Source organism: Callithrix jacchus, chromosome 2, assembly GCF_049354715.1.
Source record: "Callithrix jacchus isolate 240 chromosome 2, calJac240_pri, whole genome shotgun sequence".
NCBI classification, from domain to species: Eukaryota; Metazoa; Chordata; class Mammalia; order Primates; family Cebidae; genus Callithrix; species Callithrix jacchus.
The window spans coordinates 81,554,161-81,572,633 of NC_133503.1; the positions used below are offsets into that span (position 1 = coordinate 81,554,161).

The window sequence follows — 18,473 nt, forward strand, 5'->3', positions numbered from 1 at the left end:
AAACTCATGTCCAAATGTTATAAAAGCATTCCTAATTCCAACTAGATAACCTGTTACTGGAAAATATAAACATATTATTGCTTTCCTAAATTACATCTCTATAAATAAAATATGTATGAAATTTTGTGCTAGTATAAAAATAGATCAAATATGGTCATTCAAATGTATAGCTTCTGTAATATTCATTAAATACTTCTGATCTATTAGTCTCATCATTCATCTGGTTATTACAAATTGCTTCATGTTATTAGCTAATTTTTCAGAATAGTAATGTTAGCTAACATTTACTAGGTGCGTAGTCTATGCCAGGCACTAAAGTGTTTTGTATGTATAAAGATATTAAATTCTCACAAAATTCATGACATTTATTGTACTGTTACTTCCAGTGGTATTGCAATATAGAAACCAAGGCCTTAAGAGGCTAACTTAACCACAGAACCACAGTCACACAGCTAACCAGATGCTTTATTTCCCCCAACTAAATAATGACAGACTCGAAAACAGCTCAGACCTTACATTTCTCTGCATCCCCAACTGTGCTTGGCAATCAGGCCCCCAGTAAAGAAACAGCTATTGAAAGAAGCAGCAATCTTTTCCCCATGTTTGATCCCTACTCCGCAGTGCTATAATGCAAACGTTTCAAAGATGTTTTAGTCATAAATGAAAGCATTAACATAAGATAACCTAAAGCTAGTTACATAAGACTTGTCTCTCAGCCACTAACCTGAGTTCCATGGATCCAAATATGAATAAAATGTTGCCTCTGTCCTTCAAGAACAAGTAGGCTGAAGGGACAGCGTATATACATGCAATAAAATAAAATGGTATATATTGTTTTTTAAGTGTGTCTGTAAAGTGCTACAGGGCCACATACGAAAAAATATTTTTTTCCATAGGAGCATAAGGTTTTTTCTCTCATTCATCAAAATTAGAATCAGATATAGAAACACTAGTTTTTTATTAGAAAGTTTATTGTATTAATCTATAAAGTCATTTGGTGATATAAATGACAATGTGGGCTAATAATGACGAAAGTTTATCATCTTTGGAAAATAGAGATAGTTCAACACTGAAAGAATTTTTGTTTGCTACAACCAAGTAAATCATAATGTATTTTGATTTTTTCTTTTTAAAAATATATATCACAATTCAGTCATATCAAAATGAAGCCTAGACTAAATACTGAACAAGCATAAGCAGACCCAGTGTTAGGACATCAATATTAACAGGGCTCTAAAAGGGCAGCTTGCTGTACATCTTTAGTTAATAAACAAGCAATCATCCATGCCATGTGATTCACACTTGCATATCCATGTATACTTCCATGATGTGAAGCCTTTTAGATCAGAATCCCTCTTAAACATTCAATTTGAATAATGAAGACATGTTGCCCAGAGACAGAAAATTCATTTTAAAAAACATAACCTTAAAACTTAATTTTTTATGACTTCGTTTATTTTAAGCATAAAGTGGACTACTAATATTGACATGAATTATAAATGATATTGTGATACCCTTGTTTAACTTTTGCAATATTACCACTTAAAAATCTCAATAATTGGCAGTTACTGTGGCTCTTTGGGGATAAAGATGACCACACCTTCATAAAGTTGTTTGCATTTCTCGCAACACACAGTTATTACGCTGATGGATTTGGTTGAGTCAGGTTATAATTGTCCTGTTACAAAATTCCATGGTTGGTTTTCCTGAAATTGGTGAATATAAATTCCATAAAGATAATACTAAACATATTAAACTCTCTGTTAACATTACTACTATATCATAGGACAGCAATTAATGTCACTGTAAATAATTATAAAATGTTCCTTGTTATAATAATTAACTACAAATAACATATTCTCCTTATTAAAGCAAACATGAGTTACCATTTGGGCAAGTTCTGATGTACTTATATATAAATACAAATAATTTATAAATTTTCTGATACATCAAGTTCTAAGGAAAGAATAATAGTTTGGCTAACAATATTATATGGATGGCTTTTGCTAGGTATCTCTAAATTCCTTCACCACAGGATATAGAAAGAAAGTTAGTTAGAGGGTACAAAATTAACATGGGTTCAAAGGTTATGAGAATAGATTCACTTGTATAAAAAGTAGCATCACTGTCAAATTAAATTTAATATATCTGGAAAAGTTCCTAAAGTTTGTAATTTCAGAGGTAAAATTTTGCCAAGGTTCTTGTTTTCTCTTTAAATCTCATTCTAACAAAAGTATTCTTTTCTTTACCGAAATTGATATCAAAATATCTGGAAAATTTTGCCTTCTCAGCCAGACCTCTCCAAATACAACATGTAGTTTGACACCATACAAATTGCTATGTGTGTTCTGATGTTTAAAAAGTCCCAAGTAAGCTCTAATAAGAATTGCCTCAGGTACAAATGTCCTTTCAGGACATCAGCTAACTGGAGTGATTTACTTGTCAAAAAGAGCACACAGGAAGGGACGGCGGTAGCCCTTTGGAGTCCACATCCGTTGTCCAGGTTTCCTATTAAGTTGCTGTTGTCTTGTATGGAAGCTTTCATTTTATTAATAGTGGAATGAGAAAAGAAACAGGTCTTTTTTGTTGTTGTTGTTTTTAATCTATAATGGGGAAATTCAAATTGACCATGGTGCTCTGAAGAGATGATCTTTCAAAGAAAAGGGGAAAATGTCTTATTTTTTCTTACCAAAAAGGACCCTGGATGGCTACTGACTCGCATGTGTCTCAATCAGATGCCTATCACCTAGTCAAGAGCCAGCCAGTGGTTAACTATTGGGAGAAAACTATTGTTTCTAAGTCGTGTTCCAGGTCATTCCTTATTTCCTTGAGTTGACTTTGGAGTTCCTCAAAAGGAGCAGCCAACAATGGAGTAAGTGTTCTAAGTGTGTCTGCTGTATTATCCATCTAATCAAACCACCATCACACGTGCCAACGTGTGACATGAAATAACTGGATATTCCAACTCGATAACTGGCAGGAACAATGACTTATGCACAATACAGAAGGGATACACATACATCTTTGTTAATTGGCTCACTGAGACAGAATGCCATATAGGATTTCATGTCTTTAAAACATTGAAGACCACTAGTACACTGATAAAGTTGCTTCCTTATTCAGCTTTTCAGCGCTGTTGCTTCGTCAAGTAGATCAACAAAAGGGAAACTGGCTTTCTTGCATTGTCTCAGCATTCTGATATTTATAAGTCTGGTTTGCTTGGAACCATCCAGATTTCAGCTCATTACAGGATAATTAGTAATAATGCCCTCCATTTACTCTCAAGAGTGTCCCAGTTTGGACGGTCAGTTCTATGATCACCATAATGAGAGTTTTTTGTAAGATGAGTCTGCAATACTCATGCAGTAACAACGTTTCCTTTTTGCTCCCCTTCTCCCTGGTTTAAGCAAGACTCAGAACGAACAGATCAAAAGGAACTCCATTTTGGAATATTTAAAAGCATTTCTTTTTCAATCATGAGCCAATCACCTATGATTACTACTATTTTAGTAATGACCAATTTTAAATTCAAATTATATATTTTCATCTTGTCCCTCCAAAAGAAAAAAGAATAATGCATTTTTATCGATCAAAAGATGAGCGGCAATAATACAAGGAACAATGAACATATAATATTTTTTCATTAACAATCCAAACGCTACAAAACATAGAATATGCAACTTAAAAATGAAAATACAAATTAATGAAAAGTGGGGTACATGTCACATTAGCAATGCAAAAGACCAGCTTAAGCATAGTTTCTCTAAATTGACAATTAATAAATGGAAAGTGCCCTTTCTCAAATATGCACAAAAATATTTCGGTCACTTCTAGGGAAAAATTAATCAAAATGTTCTGCTAATTCTATATTACAGCATGTATTATTAATGGTTTACAAAACTTAAGCATCGTCTTGCACTTAAAATTTACAAACCCTTTATCAATCATTATACACTCATTCCATCCAGTCTGTCAAAAATAAAATTATTTCATTTCTTTATTTATGAAATAATTACTGATATGTTATGAATCACAAGTGGTGAATATGTATGATGCAGCCAGTGATCAGAATAATGTCATAGATCTGAAGTCGTTGAGGGTCAAATAGAGAGAAAAACCACTTCTGCCTGTAACATTTGTGTATTGACTTCTGCAATATTCACTACTATTTCTACAATAATTCTAATTATATATTTTCTCATTCTAAACAAAATCTAAGATTTTCATGTTTAAGTTTTCTGTCCGCTTTTAGAGTATATTCAAAGTCTATACAGTTACGCCACCTGACAGAACGTTTCCTCTTGCATTCATATTATCCCTGCAATTCTGAGTCCAGCTGAATAAAGTTAAGAATAAGGACCTGACAACATGTTCCTTTTCTTCTACATGTTCAGTAATACCCACTTTCCTGAAGTAAGTTTTATGGTAAACTGTACAATCTCAGGTACAGCTCTATGATGCAAATGAGAAAGAAAATATTCAAATTTTAATTTTTCAAGCAACGACATCAATGTCCACTGCAATCTGTGTCTCCAAGGGAGTTCTGCAAGTTCATGATTTCAGCCAACATCTTACAATAAGTCATGCTTCATGGGTATAGTTCTAAAACTAACAGCAATGGCAAATCACATCTCTAACTCCTTCAAAGCCACTTGAACAAAAAGCACCTATAGTCAGTGTCAGCCTCAGCTTTGAGCTTTCTGGTTCATGTCCAACAGTTGCCGACTGAGTTGATTAACATTCACACGAAAGTGGCAAAATTGAGGATGGAGAAGAAACTGCAGTTCTGGAAAGGGTTCCAGTGGCTACCAAGTGGTCCTTTGGTGTCATTCACTGCTGCTGCTGCTGCTGCTGCTGCTGCTGCTGCTGCTGCTGCCACCACTGTCCTCTCGCTTGGGGGAGGATGAACTGTCTCGAACTGGCAGCAGGTCATAATGACAAGGGATGTGACTGTTCTTTGGGAGGTCGTATGGATCCTGGGTGAGATGCCCATTATTGCTGAATGCTCCTTGAACGACACTCACTGTAGGTTCTGTGATAACCAAGGACTCATTAATTTATCAGCAATGGAAACATTTTTTAAAAGAATATGGCATTTCTTGCAAATATCAAACACACCAAGGGGACTTTTTAAAAAAATATAAGAAAATACTGGTTTTAAAAACATCATTTTTTAAGTAATCACATAGGGTGTCAACTCTATGTAGTTGGATCAACTAGCAAACACAAAGTCTGTTCAGAACTAAAGGATGACCACATAATCAGGATGAAGACATCAGGGGAATATACAGAATCCAGGATATAAATCATTGTCTGAAAAACACCTTGGGGATAAAGTAGGCCAAGCCCCTATTCCGCAGGTGAGAAGACTGAGGATTTCAAACCTTAATTCAGTTAATGAAAACACTCAACAAGTTCACAAGTTTAGGACTCAAGACTCAGGCTCTCAGTTCAGTTCCCATCCAACTGTGGCGGGGTTGTAGGACAGTTTAAAGGAGAATTGTTACTGACTTTACAAAAATAGATTTAGTTCATTTTGACTTCCATTTTTAAAAGCTGCCTGGCCAGGCGTAGTGGCTTACGCCTATGATCCCAACACTTTGGGAGGCCGAGGCAGGCAGGTCATGAGGTCAAGAGATTAAGACCATCCTGGCCAACATGGTGAAACCCTTTCTCTACTAAAATACAAAAAAATTAGCCAGGCATGGTGGCAGGCGTCTGTGGTCCCAGCTACTCAGGAGACTGCAGTGAGCCAAGATCGCACCACTGCACTCTAGCCTGGGGACAGAGCAACACTCCATCTCAAAAAAAAAAGCTGTTTTAACACTTTAAAAATAAATTATTTTATATATTTTCCCCAGGGACATATCTGGCATAAAATGAATTACTAGCAGTAAAGAAGTAGGCACTTCATTTACAAGTAGTAAAGAATATTTTAAAGTTAAAATCATAAATACTAAGAGAAATGTAGAAATAGAGACAAGAAGAGAGAGAGTGAGAAATGAAAATCTATAGCTCTATTGTTTAGCCAATGGTAGTGATGGTATGTTTTATCATTTCCCAGACGGTATTTGTAAAAGACAATCAGAATAACTCCAATTTTAAATTGAATTCATGTTAATTTGTAACACATTCACATCAGAGAATATTACTGCTATATTGGACGAATTTAAAAGTAAAATGTTTCAATCTTGCTAAATGCAATATATTAATATGATGAACTAGGAAATTGAATCACCTGTCTAATCCACTTGAACCATTTGTTTTGGCTAACTAGATATATTAGCTAATATGATACATATGCTATCCACATGTGTGCCAAAGTATTCACTATGGTTACAAAACAAAAGATGAATGACTAGGTGAAAAATAAAGAACATTTACTTTAAATTTTTCTAAATGATATTTTCCCTGGAAAATTTCCTTGGCACCAATTAATATGATCACTATAAACACAGGTTGCATCTATTAATAAAATATGGTGGCAAAACCCCATCTCTACTAAAAATATAAAATATTAGCTGGGTGTGGTGGTGCATGCCTGTGGTCTCAGCTACTTGGGAGGCTGAAGTGGGAGGATGGCTTGAGCCCAGGAGGTGGAGGCTGCAGTGAGCCGAGATCCTGCCATTGCGCTCCACCTGGGTGGCAGAGAGATCCCATCTCAAAAAATAAAATAAAATAAAATATGGACTATTATTTTTACTAAGATTTCTATGATCTGCAACTATTATATCATAATGACTTTAAAATTGTTTTTAAAAACTTATGCACTAGGTTCTTTCTATGGTTAGGAGAACTCACCAACTTCATAGACATTCTTGTTGGCTGAAGTTGAGTTATTGATTTCTGCATATGGGGAATCTCTTCGTGCTGGTGATTTCATCTCCACATAACCACACTCTGAGTTTTTAGGAATAAGTACAGGTGGATCTTTAATGGTGGCATATGGGTTTTCAGAACTGCTTAGGGAGCAGTTACTTGAATTATATTCAGAATTCTTTCCCAGGTCTGTGAAGAGAAATAGGAGGGGAAAGCTAATGCTGTGTCATTGGCAACATCATTTCTTGGTGATAACTTCCTTTTTTTCTTTATAGCTAGGTTTTCATAACACTATACACTGAAAAAATACTATACATTTTTCACTTGTTTTGGGGAGAATTTACTATAAAATGACCCATCTGTGAAGCAATTTTAGCTCCTCTCCAAGATGAGTACTGACATCAACATCATGTATCTGATTACATTTTTATGATCACATTCAAATATAATCAATTACATTCTATTTTATTAGTAGAAAATTTGCTGGAGTTCAGTCAAGAAACCAACTGTTGATGGCCCCAAGAGTACCAACCAAGGCTCTATTATAATGACAAGAAGACATTTGTGCTGAGAGGACTCTTGGTAAAAGCTCTGTACTGGGCACCTAATCACACACACCTGTCCTAAAGAGCAGACCTTGGTCCATAGGTAACCATGTGGATCTTTCCTTATTACCCCTGCTGTTTCCCTTTATCTGTTTCTGTCTTCTCATAAGCTATATTTCTTTCAAAGGAAATATGAGTGTTTCCTGAGCAAACTGAATCTTTTGTTCTTCAATACTTAAGCTCTGCCAAGGTCCACCTCTGGTCACTTTCTTGATGTCAGTCACACATTTGTGTGTTTCGTGTAGTAAATGACTGCACTAAAAATTCTACATTTTCTCTTGCCACTCTTGCTAGTTTAAAAATTATTTCAGTCTTTGAGATTAAAAAAAATTAACTGTGCTTCTGATTTCTTCTTCAAATTTACACCATACCTTTTAAAGATTTTCCCATATAGCTTCTGTCAAGTCCAAAAGCACCTGTGATAAAGGAGGAAAAAAACACCCAGTGAAAACTGAAAGGAAGAAAAACCCCATCCAATATTCCAAGGTCCTGGAAGAGGATTTCCCATTCAACAAACAAGGCTGCTATTTTCAAGCCTTTACACCAGATCAGTTGTCCCAGATGTCCCCAATGCTTAGAATTAAACACACACACCTTTGATCATTCACCTGGTCATTTACAGTGACTCAGGAAAGGCTAGTCAAAACAGGATAGAAACTGAGGCCCAGAGAGAAATCAGTATACTTGATTCAAGTTGCACAGTGGAAAGAAAGGATACAGCCAAGACTAGAGCTGACATTTCACACGTATGTGCAGCTCTTTCAAGGCTCTGATGGTTTTCAAATAGTTCTAATCATTACTCGGTTACATTATCTTCACTATAAGCATGTTTTCTGGAGACTGGAAGCTCTGAACACTGTTGACTAACACTTTACAGATGGTACTAGCTCTTGCCCTTCTTTATTCAGCTTTTATTTTATCAATTAGACTTTTCCAGATATGTGGACATAATTGTGTATGAGCCTAGATACACACAAAAAACTACTTTCTTGTTTGAAAATGGCTGGCCTTTATTTGGTGAAGGTGGGGAGGGAAATAGAATAAGAAGGTTCCTGCTCATGCTGAAAACAATTGAGAGAACGTGCAACCACTTACAGATATCAATCAGGTCACAAGCATGTTGTATAAAATATAAGTATTTAATCACAAATTCATACTATTACAAACAAATAAGAGGACATTACCTAGCCCATGTTATACTATCTGGTGTATACACACAAAACTGCATTGTTAATACTGCATGGGAATCAAGTATTCTATTGGAGATGTGTTGTGACAAAGGAGAAAACTACAAATTAGAAGACAAAGGGATTAGATGTCATCGCTTATTGGCCATATGACTTCGGGCAAGATGTTCCACTCTTGAGTGTCAATTTTCTCATCTCTAAAATGGGGAAAACAAAATTTGCCTTCTAGCCTTCCAGGGTTTTTGTCATCATTAAGTAAAACAAAGCATATGGAAAGGCTTTGTAAACTTTGAAGCACTGTACAAACGAAGTGTGTCAATTAGAGTAACACTCAGTACTACCCTTTGCTTCAGTCTTTCCTTAAGCACTCCATGGCATTTTCTTCATATTTAGTACTTTAGATTCTGGGGTACATGTGCAGATCATGAAGGATTGCTGCAAAGGTACATACATGGCAATGTGGTTTGCTGCCTCCATCCCCCTGTCACCTATATCTGGCACTTCTCCCCATATTATCCCACCCCAACTTCCCTATCCCCTGCTGTTCCTCCCCAGACCCCCCACTGACCCCAGTCTGTGATGCTCCCCTCCCTGTGTCCATGTGTTCTCATTATTCAACACCTGCCTATGAGTGAGAACATATGGTGTTTGATTTTCTGTTCTTGTGTCAGTTTGCTGAGAATGATGGTTTCCAGTTTCATCCATGCCCCTATAAAGGACATGAACTCATTGTGTTTTTATGGCTGCATAGTATTCCATGGTGTATATGTGCTACATTTTCCTTGTCCAGTCTATCATCGATGAGCATTTGGGTTGGTTCCAGGTCTTTGCTATTGTAAACAGTGCCGCAATGAACATACGTGTGCATGTGTCTTTATAATAGAACGATTCATAATCCTTTGGATATATACCCAATAATGGGATTGCTGGGCCAAATGGAATTTCTATTTCTAGGTCCTTGAGGAAGTGCCACACTATCTTCCACAATGGTTGAACTAATTTACACTCCCACCAGCAGTGTCAAAGTGTACCTATTTCTCCACATCCTCTCCAGCATCTGTTGTCTCCAGATATTTTAATGATCGCCATTCTAACTGGCGTGAGATGGTATCTCAGTGTGGTTTTGATTTGTATTTCTCTAATGACCAGTTTTGATGAGCATTTTTTCATATACTTGTTGACCTCATATATGTCATCTTTTGAAAACTGTCTGTTCATATCCTTCGCTCACTTTTGAATGGGTTTGTTTTTTTTCTTGTAAATCTATTTTAGTTATTTGTAGATTCTGGATATTAGCCCTTTGTCAGATGGGTAGATTGCAAAAATTTTTTCCCATTCTGTTGGTTGCCAGTTCACTCTAATGATTGTTTCTTTTGCTGTGCAGAAGCTCTGGAGTTCTATTAGATACCATATGACTATTTTGGCTTTTGTTGCCAATGCTTTTGGTGTTTTAGTCATGAAGTCCTTGCCTATGACTATGTCCTGAATGGTTTTGCCTAGATTTTCTTCTAGGGTTTTTATGGTGTTAGGTCTTATGTTCAAGTCTTTAATCCATCCAGAGTTAATTCTAGTGTCAGGTGTCAGGAAGAGGTCAGTTTCTGTTTTCTGCACATGGCTAGCCAGTTTTCCCGACACCATTTATCAAATAGGGAATCCTTTCCCCATTGCTTTTGTCAGGTTTGTCAAAGATCAGATGGTTGTAGATGTGTGGTCTTGCCTCTGAGGCCTCTGTCCTGTTCCATAGGTCTATATCTCTGTTTTGGTACCAGTACCATGCTGTTTTGATTACTGTAGCCTTGTAGTATAGTTTGAAGTCAGATAGCGTGATGCCTCCGGCTTTGTTCCTTTTGCTTAGGATTGTCTTGGCTATGCAGGCTCTCTTTCGGTTCCACATGAAGTTTAAGGTGTATTGTTTCCAGTTTTGTGAAGAGGGTCATAGGTCGCTTGATGGGGATAGAGTTGAATCTATAAATTACTTTGAGAAGTATGGCACCATGGCATTTTCAATCATCTTTTAAAAGAATATTACAGGCCAGGATGGCTTATGCCTGTAATCCCAGCACTACTGGAGGCCAAGGTAGGTGGTTTGCTTGAGCCCAGGAGTTTGAGACCAGGCTGGGCAATATGGCAAAACCTTGACTCTAATCTTTTAAAATACAATGCAATACAATAAGAATGTTACAGACTTAGGTTAAAAGCAGAGAGTAAAGTAGCAGCTAGCAATGAGCAGGCCAAATAAGTATTCAAGAATGTTAAGTCAATCTTTGCCACTGTGAATGCATCTCAGGGTAATGTTAACTCAAGTTCTGATGGTGGTCCTACAGGGGTCACTGGGTAAGTCCACACTGTTGTGGAGAAGGAAGCAGCCTCTAAAGGGAATATTTTCCTCTCTCAGGCAAACTCTCTTGCATCTGGGTTGTGGAGACTCTAACCAAGCCCACAGCTGGGGGAAAAGGCACCGAGTTATGCAGGGAGGCAGCATAAATGGGCGTGTAATGAAGAATTAACCTTACCAAAGAAAGCACTGGCCTTTGCCCTCAGCTCCTGGGAGGTGATCTTGAAGTCCTTGGACTGTCCTGCCCAGGACTACCTGGGGCAGGTAGTTTTGTTTACCTGGGAGCCCAGGGCTACACTGGATAGTGTAACAAAGTGATTTATGGTGGGGAGTTTGGGCGATCGGGTATCGTGGCCACCTCTGGAGAGGAAAGGCTAAAGGTCAACCATGTCTACATAATGGGAGTCAATCACATCTATATGACTGAGCCCCCCAAAAACTCTGGATACAAAGGCTAAGGTGAGCTTCCCTAGTTGGCCACACTCTGCATGTATGGTCACACATTGTTGCCAGAAAAAGTTAGCATTTTCCATGGCTTCACTGGGACAAGAAGACCCAAAAGTCATGCTTTGAACTTTCCTGAACTCTGTACCATGTGTCTGCTCCCTTGGCTGATTTTCATCTGTATCCTTCAGCTGTGATAAACTGTAACCATGAAAATGCCTATTCAATAAGTTTAGTGAGTCCTTGTAGCAAAATGTTGATCCTGAGGATGGTCTTGGTGATCCTCAAACTTGTAGCTAATGTCGGAAGTGAGGGTGGTCTTTTGGAGCGTGGTAAAGAAGACCCATAAAGATGGGGCACAGTCTGTGATCTCTAAACAGCTTTATCAAGGAGCTCTGTCTATGCTCCTCTTTGCCAAATACCCTTGGCCATCCCCAGACTATAGCAAAGTCTTGTTAAATGTTCATTTTAATCAGAGCTGTGCAATGGCTAGCCTTCCCCCAAGATGTGAAAGAGAGAAGCAGCATGGAGCAGATAGCAAGTTAAGGAATAAGAGCTGGGGCTATAAGGCCGGACAGCCCTGCCAGATTCTTTCTTCATTGCCTTGGAGGATCAGGGAGGTGTTTTAACGAGGGAGCAATCTGGATTCCCCATAAACTCCTGTATGTACCAATCCCTGGGGCAGGGCTTTCAAATGCTTGGTTTAATTAAATCCACACAATGAACCAGTACACGGTTATTACTCTCATTTTACAAATGAACAAATCAACTATGAAAGGGTAAGTGATTGGCCCAGCGCCATCTCAGGGCTTTTTGTGTCCTTCAAGGCTCTTTCAGATACCATCATGACAACTATTCCATCATTTAAAACACCTGTACGCTTTATCATCCACGACATGCCTGACTCCGTCCTTTGTGAAGAACTTTTTCTATGCAACAACTTTAAAGGGATGTTAAATGCAGAATTACACTTGAGTGAGAACAAACCAAGAAGATCCAGAATTTCCAATGAAGATTCTATGTTCCTAACACTCAGTCCTTTGGTCTCATTGAGCCAGAAAGCTGAGACATTTATATGTGACCAATGCAGTGATTTTGTATCCACTGGAGTCTTCACAATGGTCTAAGATAAAAGAGGACTTTTCTTTCACTAGTGCTGGTTGTTCACTAGTGCTAAATTGTAAATGTAATTAAGACTCCTAAAATGTCTCCTTTAATGTTACATGATGTTACCAATAAGCATATTGTGAGCCAGGTATATAAGTAATTTTACTGTGGTTGTAAATACACATCCTATTGATAAAAATGGTATAGAATGAAGATAAAAGGAATTTGTACAGTGAGCATGATAATCACTACACTACGGAAATGACTAAGAATTTGTATTCACCACTAAAGCATTTTTATTCCATAGCAAGAGGCTTTCCCACAGGGATCTGACACTGTTCTTACAGATGAAACAGTGTTTAAGGGCAGCAGCCAGAAGACCAGCTTTGAAATCCGGCTTTACCCCTTTCCTCCTATAAAATTTCAGAGGAGAGGCTTAACTTCTCTGTGCTTGCCAGTTTATTTCTCTAAAAAACAAGATTCATGGGAAAGCGTCCACCCAGGAGGACTGTCAAATTTAGCAAATAGGCCAAATGCAGTGGCTCATGCCTGAAATCCCAACACTTTGGGAGGTCGAGGCAGGCAGATCACTTGAGGTCAGGAGTTTGAGACCAGCCTGGCCAACAGACAGAAACCCTGTCTCTACTGAAAATGCAAAAATGAGCCAGGCATGGTGGTGCATATCTGTAATCCCACCTGCTGGGGAGGCTGAGGCAGGAGAATCTCTTGAACCCAAAAGGCAGAGGTCGCAGTGAGCAGAGATCATGCCACTGCACTACAGCCTGCATGACAGAGTGAGACCGTCTCAAAAACAAAAACAAAACAACATAAAACAAAAAATTAGCAAACAAAACACATAAAGGTCAGTTATATTAAACATTTAAACAAACAACAAATAATCTTTAGTGTACAGCCCATGTAATATCTGTGATTATATTTATGCGAAAAATTGTTGTTTATCTATCTGAAATTCAAATTTAGCTAGGATTTCTGGCCCCTACCTCCAAGTAAATGTACATGAAAGGATTTGTTACCCATAAGATACTGCACATTTGTAAGTTACTGTATCATCAAACTCCTCTCTGAAAATATGGGGTACAGGCTTAGAAACTGCAGCACATAATTAATGGTATATCACAGAAGTTCTTGAGGTGTGGACCAAGCATTCCTTCCCCCTTTTCAGGAGGCCTATGAGATCAAAACTATATATATATATATATATATATATATATATATATATATATATTTTTTTTTTTTTTTTTTTTTTTTTTTTAAAGATGGGGTTTTGCTATGTCATCCAGATCAGACTCAAACACCTGGGCTTATTCTCCCCTCTGCCTCCCAAGTAGCTGGGACTACAGGCCTGTGCCATTGTGCCCAACTGCAAAACTATTTCCATAACAATACAACATTACATGCCATTTTCACTCCAATTATTTTTCAAATGTACAATGGAGTTTTTCAGAAGCTACATGAAGTATGGGACCCAAACCAACTGAAGGGAAAGGAGACATGATAATCTAGCTATCTTCTATTAAGTCAGACATTGAGGAAACTTTTTAAAAAATGTAAAATAGTGTTGCTCTTCTCATTAATTTTGGGTGGTTTTGGAAAATGTAGTGATTTTTCACAAAAACACAATTTACGTTACCATGAAATGTGATTATTGTTAATTTAAATAAATTAATATTCTATTTTTTTATTTATAAATAAAATTCATTATAGTAAATTTCATTTACTATGCTAAATATAAATAGATGTAGCCCCTATCAGCAGAAGCTTTTTGGAATCCTCAATAAATTTTAACAGTGTAAAGGAGTCCTGATTTCAAAAAGTTTGAGAACCACTGATCTACTGTATTCCTGTTGGTATTTCTGTTTTCTCACCTGAAAGGGAAGGAGATCTCAAGTACTGATACCCTATATCAGAAGAGAACAAGGAGGAGTTCACAGCTGGGAGCCAAGCTCACAGGGTCCAATACTAGCTCTAACATTTCACAGGCGATGAGGCCCTGTGCAAGTAACTTAACCTCATTATAACTCAGTTTCTCAACTGTAACATGGAGATGGTGGTAACATTAGTACCTACCTATTAGAGTACTTGTGAGAATTAAGTTAACAGGCAGAGAGCTAGAATGTAAGCTATGAGTAGGCAGTAGCTTTTTGATCAATTCCTGGCACACAGTAGGAACTCAATAAATGTTTGTTGAATAGATAAAGCCATAGGGACAGTAGTTAGCCCTGCACAAGTGTTAGACATAATTCTGTTACTGTGCTTTTTGATGCAAGTTTTCAGTAGATCACCTTGGCACAGACAGAGATCTGTGACTCTTTCAGTGACTGATATGCAGGTCACAGTGCTGCTGGGGACATGCAGGACACAGTGCTGCTGGGGACATGCAGGTCACAGTGCTGCTGGGGACATGCGTTGGGAGAACTCACCGAGCTCGTTGAGGTAGCCGCCATGCTTCCAGTCTGCCGGCAATGTCCCAGTGCAGTCTCCCACGGGGCCTCTCTTCCCAGGGTTCACATTTTTGAGATTCACAAACAGTTGATTATTTTTTGACTAAAAAATATAAACAATGAAAGACTTAAAAACAAAATACAGTGCAGCACAGCACAGCATTATGAAACTGGGGAGAAGTCCAGCATATTGAGGACCAGTCCTTAGAGGGGGCTGAGCTCAGATGCCGAGGTGACTGCTTGTAATCTGGTGGGACTTGGAAGCTAACAGGAGCTCATGTCCTTCAGTCCCAGCTACTCCCTCAATTGTCTCAAGATCTTCATTTCACTCTGTCATCCTGTGCCAATTAGACATTTATTTGGATTTATATACATGTAACTTTGAATTGGAAGAAAAAGTGACTTCTTAGTCTATGCCCTCCCATCAAAAATTGTATGTTTGTGTGAGTCACAGGTGACTCTGAGCAGTTTTCCTAGGCATAAACACAAGGATAACATTATTTGCTTTGCTTCCGTCCCTGAATTTGTATGAGAACAAATAAAATGACGAATGGGAAAGTCTCTGGAGAATGTGAAGTGCTATTTAACCATGAGGCACTATAATTAAAACCTATAGCTGTACTAATTAAATTACAACTGGATTAATTTAATGAGCTTGATTTTTTCCTAATAGAGCACTGGAATTAGACAATGGAGATTAGAAATATAATTTGGGTATGATTGGAAGAAAGAGATGTTTGATATTTCAGAGCATTGTGGTGAAGACCCAGGGGTAAGCTGGGTGCTATTAAAGGAAAGCTCTGGGTTCTAGACAGCTCTGTCTCCAACCTCTCTGTGACTCAGTTTCCTCATCTGTAAAATCAGCATAATAATCACTCTTGATTGGTGTGAACATTAAATGAGTTTGTATTTTTTAAGTGATTAGAAATGCTTGGCACATAATAGTAGGTTGTTGCTATGTGACCACTAACTCACAAAAGTATTAATTTATGTGGTTCAGCCCAAATCAGTGCGTGTTACCTGTTGCTGTTACTAAAGCACAGGTGGCCAGGACAGGATACTAGAGGACGGGCAGTCAGAAGAGGTGCACGTGGAGATTTCGCCCACGGCAGATTCTGCTATAGGTCTTTATTTTTTGTTAATGTCATTATGAGTCATTAAGATCTCATGAAAAATTAGAAATGTTTTTCTAAAGCAGTGTAATGGAAACAGTACAGATTGTAGAGACAGAGAGACTTTGGCTCACACAGAAGCTGCCTTGCTTATCAGGCAGTTATGTCTGAAAATGACTTAAACTCCCTTCTACTCAGGTTTTCGTCAGTGAACTTGAGATTCCCAAGGCACACCCAGAGGACTGTTTATAGGAATAAATTAGATAATATATGTAAAGGACCTAGAACAGCTTCTGGTAAACAGCAGCCCTCAATAAATGCTGATTCCCTTCCCCTCTCCCTGGCCCACTTTCAAAGATGTGAACCAATTCCTCTCACCTTCGTGATGGTCATCCTGTCCCTGTTGTTGACGTGAGGGGATGTGGCACACTGGGTGAGTGTGTGGTAACTGGGATTGGTGAAGTAATGGCTATTAGCATTTCCACCATTGCTGTGAGGAAGGGTTCCTGCAAGAAGACAAGGAAATGGTTAAGGCGGCAGGCTCCCATAAATGTGTGTGAAAAAAGGGAATAAAAATAACAGAACAAATGTCTAGACTGCTTCCATATCACAAGCTAGACAGAATCTCCTCCTGCCCAGCCTACTTAGCAAAGCTTCTGAAGCAACAGGCCGCTGCCTTCCTAACTGTCTTCTTGGAAAAGTATGAAAGTCTTGTGAACAAATGTGAACCTGAGAGAACCAACCCTTTAAGATCAACAGGAGTGGCAAATTAGGCCTAAATTTAAAATAGAGTCAAGGAGGCCTTTGCTAAGGGTCACACCTGTACTCTGAGTTCCTGAAAACCAGCAGCTTTTTATCTTTGAATTTAAAATAGAGTCAAGGAGGCCTTTGCTAAGGGTCACACCTGTACTCTGAGTTCCTGAAAACCAGCAGCTTTTTATCTTTGGGTCTTTCAGAGCTCTGCTGAACCAACCAATCAGAGCTTACCTGCCTTAAATAATCAGGGCTCAGCTTTATCAACCAATCAGGGTTCAGCTGTATCAACCAACCAGGACTCAGCTGCACTGACCAATTAGAATTAAACCAGTTTCAAGCCTTCATTTGCATAAATGTACCTGATTGGACGCTGGGAGGGGACTTTTGTTATAAAAACCCAAGGCTTCCCTTTGTTTTCTGAACTGTACCTTCATTTTACGCTGGCTGGAAGTCCTAGGTTTGCAAACTGTTCACCGGAGTAAAATATCTTTCCTCCAAATTCCTTTTCAGAGAACTTTTGTTCACAGTATCCACAGACAACTGCTGTTTGCTTTGAGGATTGTACAAGCTGGGAAGGCATCATTTGAAGCTACTCTGCAACTTTCCTTTTTATAAACACTTGAGTGCTTGACACAATAATTCTGCACTGAAAATGCACTTCCATGTAAATCAGCTACTTCTCATATTTCCAGAGAATTTTGTAGTTTTAAATATGTAACCAACCAGAAGGCCTTCAGTAATCACCCAAAAATTAATAACAATTTTAAGCTTTTAAGTTCCTCCATGTAAGTGGTTATTTCTCCTGATAATTGATTATATATATTTTTTTCATTTTATAGAGTCTTGTGACAGGAAAAAAATCAAAAGAGTTTTCTTAAAGGGCTGTCTTGGTTCTTGCTAATACCAAAAAGCTGTTTCTGATATAACTTGGTTCCCTCTAGTTAATGATTCGGGTAGGCCTAGGGAGAGGCTCGGAAGCACATAGAAAGTTCCCACGTTCAGAGACAGGAAAACTAGTCCACCCCCCCGCCATCCATGACCTTGGTAAACTTATCCTCTCTTCCTTCCCACCCCCTCTCGCATATGAAAAAAGCTTGAGGCTAGATTAAAATTCCCTAAATCTAAAGCGCAAACACAATGAACTCAATTTAAAAACCCTCATAGCAAACCACAGAATGACAACTTACTATTGTTGAAATATAAAACTCACCTCTAGCAATGTATACCTCTTCCAAACATACAATTCTCTTAATGAGAATTGACAGAAACAATGGACAGCACAGCCAAACACCCAGTTTTAAAGAAACAGGATGAAATTTAACTTTTCAAGAAGGAAAATGTCTCTCCTGCCTCTGTTCTTACCTGAAATGGTATAATCTGCATTGATGACCCTCATAGCAGGGGTGTAGGTAACTGCTGGCATGCTTGAGTCCTTTCCCTTCTGCTTGTGTCTATAAATAATGAACAATGCCAGTAGGAAGAGAACAACTAGGACAAGAATGATGATGCCTGCAATTGCCCCGATCTGGTAGGAGTCAGCAGGGAGAGCAGTACTGGTTCGGCTTAAGCTGTTCAGATTTCCAACAATGATAACGCCAGCTAGAAAAAGAAGAGAGACTTGAGAAAAGATGACAATGCGCTGGATA

General features: G+C 38.2%; 1 protein-coding gene across 4 annotated transcripts in view; it reads right to left on the reverse strand.

Annotated features, from left to right (window-relative positions):
* Positions 1 to 3,610: 3,610 nt before the first annotated feature.
* Positions 3,611 to 18,473, reverse strand: part of MEGF10 (multiple EGF like domains 10) — a 170,759-nt gene continuing 155,896 nt past the window's right edge. For all 4 annotated transcript variants that reach the window (XM_008991595.4, XM_035290965.3, XM_054251993.2 and 1 more), the window contains exons 20-25: positions 18,190 to 18,426; positions 16,450 to 16,577; positions 14,939 to 15,062; positions 7,796 to 7,840; positions 6,802 to 7,008; positions 3,611 to 5,032 (exon numbers count right to left, since the gene is read on the reverse strand). In XM_008991595.4, the coding sequence (XP_008989843.4) occupies positions 4,827 to 5,032; positions 6,802 to 7,008; positions 7,796 to 7,840; positions 14,939 to 15,062; positions 16,450 to 16,577; positions 18,190 to 18,426 (947 nt within the window). In that variant the 3' untranslated portion in view covers positions 3,611 to 4,826. The remainder of the gene's footprint in view (positions 5,033 to 6,801; positions 7,009 to 7,795; positions 7,841 to 14,938; positions 15,063 to 16,449; positions 16,578 to 18,189; positions 18,427 to 18,473) is intronic.